Here is a 7,732-nt window from a genome sequence, read left to right as displayed (position 1 = left end):
TAAAAATGTTAAAACACTTTTATGTTCATTGTAATCCAAAATTAATCGTTCTACTTTATTAGTTCGAAATAATCGCTGTATTACGGAGAAAGTTGTCAAAATCGATAGCAATTATATGGAATTAGTTTGTTTTATGTAAAAAAGAACCAAACTGTTGTCTTGATTACGGTTACTTTGTTGAAAGGGGTTTACTATTCATAATGCAATTTTTTTCAGTTACAGTGCGAAATAATTCATTTGTCAAGAAATCCTTTAACTTGTTTCCAAATTCTCTCAACCTCCGATTTTTTTTGAACTTTCCAAATTGTCAAATTTTCTGATAATATCAATTAGAACACAATAATTATCAATACGGATGAAACCTACTTCGATTTTGAGATAAAGAACGTATTTTTTTTTATCGAATTTTGACCTTTTTTGCATTTCGTGCAATACAACACGAAATGCTTTTTTTTTTTCTTCATAAATTTGTTTTATTTCGTGTAAATTTACACGAAATAAAACAGAATTTTGAAAAAAAAAGCATTTCGTGTTGTATTGCACGAAATGAAGTGTTTCATTTCGTGCAATACAACACGAAATGCATAAAAACATAAATTTATGGTTTCGTGTATCGTAAAAAAACACTATCTCGTGCTTCTTTGCACGAAATGCCTTCATCCATTCCGTGTTAGGGAATACAAAATGTTAATGCACGAAATATAATTGGGAAAGAAATTGAGAGAACTGTGGTTTTTATCTTTGAAAATTACAAATAAAATAAAGTCACACTGCAAGGTGGTAAAATATGTTCTATGAATAGCATTTCAGTTTGTCGGAATTATGTAATTTCACATTTGGAAATACACACATCCCAAGTAAACAAACACCCTCTTTGGTCAAATACCATATACAATTCAAAGCGGGATAAAATAAGAGATGATTGGTAGAAAATGGAATCTCGATTGCATGTTTCATTAAGATCTCAATTTGAAACTAGCTAGGTCGAATATCTATATATAGATATGTTTCATAATCAGCAAATCCAAGGTAATTTGTATGAATTCTTAGAGAGATTTCACCTGTTCTTATTTATCTCTCTCTCTCTCTCTTCAATTTCTCCATTTCTTAATTCCTTTTGCCCTAAATCCTCTATTCCATTTGTCTCTCTCCATCTCTTTTCGCAATCAATGATCAACTCAATCATTATTACTATATACCAAAAATTACAGGTGAAAAGTAGAAATCGATGGAATCCATGATCTGTTTTGCTGAAAAAAGATTTAACCTTTTCAGGGAAAGGGTGGTGGTGGGTGGGGTGGGGGTGGGGGCGGTGGCCGCCACCTTTCGGTTCTATAATGCCAACTCAATAGTCATCACTCAGCCAACTCTTTGGTCATAGTCTCTGCGTCGCCTTCCTCTCTCTCTCTCTCTCTCTCTCCCTCATTATTATATTTTATTTTTTTTCCAATTCCAACCAATCCCATCTTTGTGTTAGAATTTTTCAAACACTTGACCCGTTACATCACCACCACCACTATCTTGCATATATACTTTTGTATGTAATTTGTATTTATAGAGTAGGGGATTAATAAATACATCTGGGGTTTCTTCTCATTTTTTTTTGATCTGTCTGAATTGTGATCATTTTTTGTCAGTCTTCGGTGAAGGCTGCGATCAGGTGTGATTCTGGTGATTTGTTTACCTTTTTCCTTCATTTAATTGCTTTTGGGACTTGTGATTCTTTGTTTGATGCTAATGATCTGTGCATATTTTCACTGTATTGTTGAATTCGAATGTCGAAAATTAAGTGATGGCTCGACTTTTTTCGTATGGTTGACTCTTTTCTTTGCATTACTTTGTTATTGTTTGTTGGGATATTCCTTAGCAATCGAATGAATGCGTGTTGGGATAGAGTTTCGTTACAGAGTGACGTATTGTTTGGCATAATATAATGAATCTGCTGTTCGAATTTTATGTTGCAATTGATTTATGCCTTTATTACTCATGCTTAGCTTTGAAAACCAAGTCCCGGTTTTATGTGATTTTCAGGACAAATGGAATTAAATCGAGCTCCAGCTAACGAATCTTCGCAGAACGTGTCTCTTAGTATTACCTCAGCTTTAGTTTCAGCAGTTCTTGAATGGATGCTGATGTTTATGATTTTCGTCGATGCTAGTTTCTCGTACTTAGTTACAAGGTTTGCCCGCTACTGCCAATTGCAAATCCCGTGTTTGCTTTGCTCGAGACTCGATCATGTTCTGGGCAATGAAAAAGATAGTTTTCACTGGGATTTGTTCTGCCACAACCACAAGTTAAACATTTCTTCTTTAGTTCTCTGTCAACATCACAACAAACTCGTTGACGTTCATGGAACATGCGAAACTTGCTTCTTCTCGTTCGCCACGACAAACAAGTCGAACGCCGAAACATACAGATTACTAGTTGGCAAACTGGGGTCCGAGCCTTACGGTAATGCCCTTGCTCAAGGTTCTTCCGACTCGAGAAAGTGTATGTGTTGCAAGGAGCAATGGATCTCTAAAAATTGCGCCGAGAAATTATTAAAGAGCAAATCAATTGACCCGGAGGAAACTCCGATGCATGGGATCATAGAGGGATCGTCGCAAATAGGACAAATTCGGAACAAGAATGCTGATACGCTGCCCCACGTCGAATATAAACAGGTCAAAGTTAGTTCTGATACCGAATCAGAAGGTCCGTTTTCAGATACTGAAAGTGTTAAAGCACTCCTTCGTGAAATGGAGGTCTTGGGCCAAGATTCAGTCGCTAACTATACTTCCTCCGAACCTCAAATTATTTCTGTTGCCGATTTTCCAGCTTTGGAGAAGTTGATACATCCATCTCCTCCAATAGAATTTTCACATTCAGAAACGGAGTACCCTATCATCAATTCACATCATAACGTAGAATCCGAGACACCCCTTGGGCACGGGTTAGAGGAACTTAATTGGCAGCAAGCTGACCACAGTAATGATGTCAGTGAACAATCTGAGCGCATTACTATTCCCGAGGCACTTCCTTCTCCCGATAATTGTGACGAATCAAAAGAAACTAGTAAGTCAAAATAAAAAGTGCATTGCATGCCTAACTGCATCTATAACCATTCATTGATTTTTTTATTTTAGTTAGGTGGTTTCAGTATATCTGATATTGTTGAAACCTTTCACGTTTTCGTGAAAAAAATTGCAAAATGATTCTACATTTCAAATCAAGCCTCGTAGTTAGTAAATATGGGAAGAACAAGACAATGTGTACTATGGATGCCATGTGCAATTCAGCATATTGCTTTTATATATAGTTAACTACTTGCCTTATCGGATTAAGTCAATCATAACAATCCCCACATGCTTATTGATCTGCAATTTCGGTAATTCGTTTTCTTTTCTTTAATCCAATTTCTACTGAATAAATGCTGGCGGTGGAAACAACTATTTTTTCTGTCTCTCTCTAATCATCTTTTCTCAGTCTATAACCTTTTAATATCATTTTGGTTTACCTGCTCACTAGTTTGGTATTCTTTAGATGCTAAAAGCACCGTTGAGTTGGAGAAAGAAGTTCACGTTGAATATGGAGAAGCTTCTCATGTGGGAAGTCACTCTGCAGGCACAATTGAAAGTGGAGAAACTTCAATGGTTGTACTCGTAAATGAAGTTCAAATGGATTCAAGACCGAACAAGACTGATAATATCCCACAAATAGCCGAGTCTCTAGATTTTGGTGATGCTTATAAATTAGCTCTCGGTACAAGGAGCAGACAAATGTCCGGAAGATTCTTAGAGCAACAAAGATCCATGACTGAATCTACTAAAGCTAGTGAAGATTTGAAGCTCTTGCTATCACAAATATCCGCTGCTCGAGGCCTTGAATTATCGTCAAATGACATGAGTCCTCGTGTATTTCCTAATAGTGAACCTACTGATGCTTATGGTGCTATGGGGATGCAAATAATTCAAAGAAGGATATCGCTCGAGAGGAACGAATCCAATTTATCTCTCGACGGTAGCATTATCGGTGAAATCGAAGGTGAGACTGTTCTGGACCGATTGAAAAGGCAGGTTGAGCACGACAAGAGAATAATGGCTACTCTGTATAAAGAATTGGAGGAAGAGAGAAACGCTTCTGCCATTGCGGTTAACCAATCAATGGCCATGATTACGAGACTGCAGGAAGAGAAAGCGGCCCTTCACATGGAGGCTTTACAGAGCATTAGAATGATGGAGGAACAAGCCGAGTACGACGGTGAAGCTTTGCAGAACGCTAATGACTTGCTTACGGAGAAGGAGAAACTGATCCAAGATCTCGAGTTCGAGCTCGAAATGCTTAGGAATCAACTCGATGATGATTCTTTGTTGAATAATAATACCCTTGTCGAACCCAGGATCGAATCTGATGCGGTTGAACTGAAGATTGCTGCACTTGGGAATTTGGATAATTACAAAAACGACACTGTCGACGTAACTGATTTAGCGTCCAAGATCTCGTCGGGGCATGAAGATGAAAAACAATATATGTTACAATGCTTACAAAAGTTGGAGGAAAAACTGCTTATGTTCGCCAAACACGAACTCTACCCTGATATGATTGATGGGGTAGAAGAAGTACCTGAGGCTGAGGCAAGTGCGTCGTCTCAAGAAAATGGTGGAACAGAAAACACTATTCTTCAAGGAGATGCAGTCGCGCATAAAGATTCTTCTTCTTCGAAAGAAAGTAGTGGTAAATCAAGGTCTAGCAGACATGTGTGTACAGATGCTGAGTTGGAGGCATTTAGACACGAGCTTTCTGTTATGAACAATAGACTGGAATCGCTCGAGGCAGAACAAAATGTTATTGACTGTTCGATAAACTCACTTGAAAAGGGAAGTGAAGGATTTGAGTTCATTCGTGAAATAACTGTTCGACTGCGAGAGTTACATTCAGCTCTCATTAAATCAAGAAAGGCAAATTTAACATGACCATTCGTGTAAGGTATGGTTTAGATACATTATTTTGATTCAGAGATTCTTTTATTTTTTTACCATGCCGCACTTGTTCTATCTTTCGATCTTTCTGTGTGCGTAATTAGACTTGTTTTTTAAAATATTAGACGATATTTACGAGTGTACATTTGGTTAGGAATCTGTGTCTATTTAGTAGTTTGTCTCTTAGTTAGGAAATTTGTCTCTCCTTAGGAAGAATTCTTTCATTGGCCATGGATTCGATTAAAGAAATAATATCTCCATCATAGTTTTGGTACGGTATGATGTTACTTTTCGGTTTTCGGCATCCGGCATTTTATTATATGGAGTTGCTACACATTTAATAAATGGATATGCCGACCATATAACGCATTTAATTAATTGATTTTTTTTTTAATTTTTTTTTATGAATTGTTTCATTTCCTCGCCGGTTTATAGTTGGAAAAATATGAGAAAAGTTTGCATAGAAAACATATGTTGAACGTGGATGGAGTTACATATTGTGGAAGTAGCAACCTATCATCCTTGTTAGCTTTTGTTTTTGCTATTTATTAATTGGAAACTATATCGTGAATTCAACAAACATGAAGCATTCTTGTTTTTTAATCTTGTCAAATGAAGATTGTGTAAATGATCATCTTTTTATATTTAGAGTGATTTTAGTATGTTGATACAATAAAATGAATAATTGGACCATTTAAAGTCTAATTTTCAGTTACACGATTTAAGTGGTTAATAATTTCCGGTAGATACCGAAATATTGGTTAATGATTTTGGTATTTCAGATAAAAAAATCCTCTCCTTTTTCTATTTTCCTTTTTATGCTATCTACTTATGTATTTTTTTTTTCTGTTTTCGAGTTTTTTTCTGCAACATCTTCAAGGTTTTATTTATTTATTCATTTAATTTTATTTTTATTTTTATTTTTTATTGTCCAATTGTAATTCCTTGACATAAAAAATAAACAATAATTTCTTCTACTGTTGGTTTTACGTCTGTCAGGATATCCATTGTTATTGTCTACAGTTTACCTACTTTACTTACTGTAAATATTGCCAATCAAAATCGAGAAGGCTATTTCCACTTTTGTTTGTGTTACCACTACTATTTTTATCTACCGACGAAATCAATTGGACTATCTATCGATCTCCCAGCCGACCATGACTGACTGATGTCGTCTGTTTGCAAATCCGAAACCCGAAATCCCGAAACCCGAAACCCGAAACAACTCTGACCGGATTACTAATTAATTATGCATCCTTTTTGTTTGACAAATCTGTGCTATGCTAAAGAATATTTAATTTTACATTATTGTTTTGTGACAAGTTCCAATTTCGGGGGAGTATTAGAAGATATTTATCAATATTCGGTTATGAATTTTGTTTCTATATTAGTTAGAAGATTTGTGTCCGTCTTTGGGAAGAATTATTTTCTTGTTACAACTCTTTTCCTATCTCTATATAAGACATAGACATGACTCGTTCAAAAATATTAATTCGTCTGGCTTTTCTATTACATTTCATGTTCGATCTCGGCTTTTCTATTCTAACAAGAATGAACCGAAACTTTACTCTCTCTCTCTAGTTGCCCTACAGAGGAAATTATAGTAACATGATTTATGTATTCATATTTGCTATAGGCCGTTTTGTACGTTGTCAATTAACTGTTCTGAGAAAGCATAGTATTTTGGCTGTCGTTTATGCATCAGTATCAAATGCGCAAAATACTCCATTCTCTCTTGTTTATTTATTTGTGTACATGGAATGGTATTTTGTGGTAATAATTTGCATCTTGTTTTTCTTTTCTTCGAACAAACGGTGTATGAGAGATTGTTTGCTTACTTCATCATTAGATGTTTGTATCTAATATAACGAAATGTTTTGTTTTAACATGTTTTTACAGATGCCTAGAAGACTCGCTCTTGTGAAACAGAAGCGACATATTAAGTAGCTGTACATGGATAAATTGAGCTCGGTGTGGTTTTTTTTTATTTGTTTTTTTCTTTTATATTTTTAACTGTTTCGGTTTACGTTCGGGGTTTTTTCCTTTGTATATCGGTTTTCAGTAATATCTTGTGAAGTCAGTGTTCATCTTTTGGATATGGAGGTTTTTGCCTGTGTTAGAATTCCAGGTAAAATGAGTTGTTCATTTGGCCATTTAACATTACCACTACATTTTAACAAATTAGTCAAACTTCTTACTACTACTATATTTTATCATCTTTAATTAGTTTTCTCTTATAACTAACTTGGTGTATACATATTTTTTGCTAACTCAACATCTACTATTTCATTTTAATTATTCAATTATATATAAATTTATTGAAGTACCATTTAAAACAACCCAACAATCTTATTTTCATTTGTAGGCATTTGTTATGCTTTGGAGGGGAGTAATTTCCAACATAATTCTAAAAGTCCTACAGTTTAGTTAATTCTTTCATTTTCAATCTCGGAAATTGTTATTTTTTTCCGAATGTTATCAACTAGGACGCGACAATAAACCAAATGAACGACGATTATCTAGACTTTCAGGTATTTGTTTTTTGTTATTCCGTTGGTCAACACCGAATCTCTTTTTGCAATTACAAATTCCATGTTAAACAACAATAACTAGAAAAAGTAAGAAAAACTGAAAACCGGGTTCCGCGTTGAACTAAACAGAAATAGCATAATTTGCTTTCGTTTTTTCTTTTTTTTTTTTAAATTCGAGATATACATGATTTAAAAATTGGAGGAATTAGGAATGCGACTTTGAAAAAACTAAAAAACCCTTCC

General features: G+C 35.0%; 1 protein-coding gene across 6 annotated transcripts; it reads left to right on the top strand.

The window, feature by feature from the left end:
* The first annotated feature begins 782 nt into the window (after nucleotides 1-782).
* On the top strand, nucleotides 783-7,164 carry LOC105969748 (myosin-binding protein 1). 6 transcript variants are annotated; one of them, XM_088827429.1, is made up of 5 exons: nucleotides 849-1,029; nucleotides 1,212-1,671; nucleotides 2,032-3,054; nucleotides 3,523-4,965; nucleotides 6,858-7,164. In XM_088827429.1, the coding sequence occupies exons 3-4, from the start codon at nucleotides 2,037-2,039 to the stop codon at nucleotides 4,950-4,952; spliced, it is 2,448 nt and encodes an 815-aa protein (XP_088683555.1). In that variant the 5' UTR covers nucleotides 849-1,029; nucleotides 1,212-1,671; nucleotides 2,032-2,036; the 3' UTR covers nucleotides 4,953-4,965; nucleotides 6,858-7,164. The 6 variants fall into 6 exon arrangements, with proteins under 6 accessions (XP_088683524.1, XP_088683555.1, XP_088683545.1 ...); XM_088827419.1 differs by having other exon boundaries at nucleotides 868-1,029; nucleotides 1,276-1,660; XM_088827433.1 differs by having other exon boundaries at nucleotides 925-1,029; nucleotides 1,276-1,671.
* Nucleotides 7,165-7,732: the final 568 nt, after the last annotated feature.

This window comes from Erythranthe guttata, chromosome 2 (assembly GCF_056151865.1).
Source record: "Erythranthe guttata isolate IM_541 chromosome 2, IM_541, whole genome shotgun sequence".
Taxonomy (NCBI): domain Eukaryota; kingdom Viridiplantae; phylum Streptophyta; class Magnoliopsida; order Lamiales; family Phrymaceae; genus Erythranthe; species Erythranthe guttata.
This window is presented reverse-complemented; position numbering and strand designations above follow the sequence as displayed.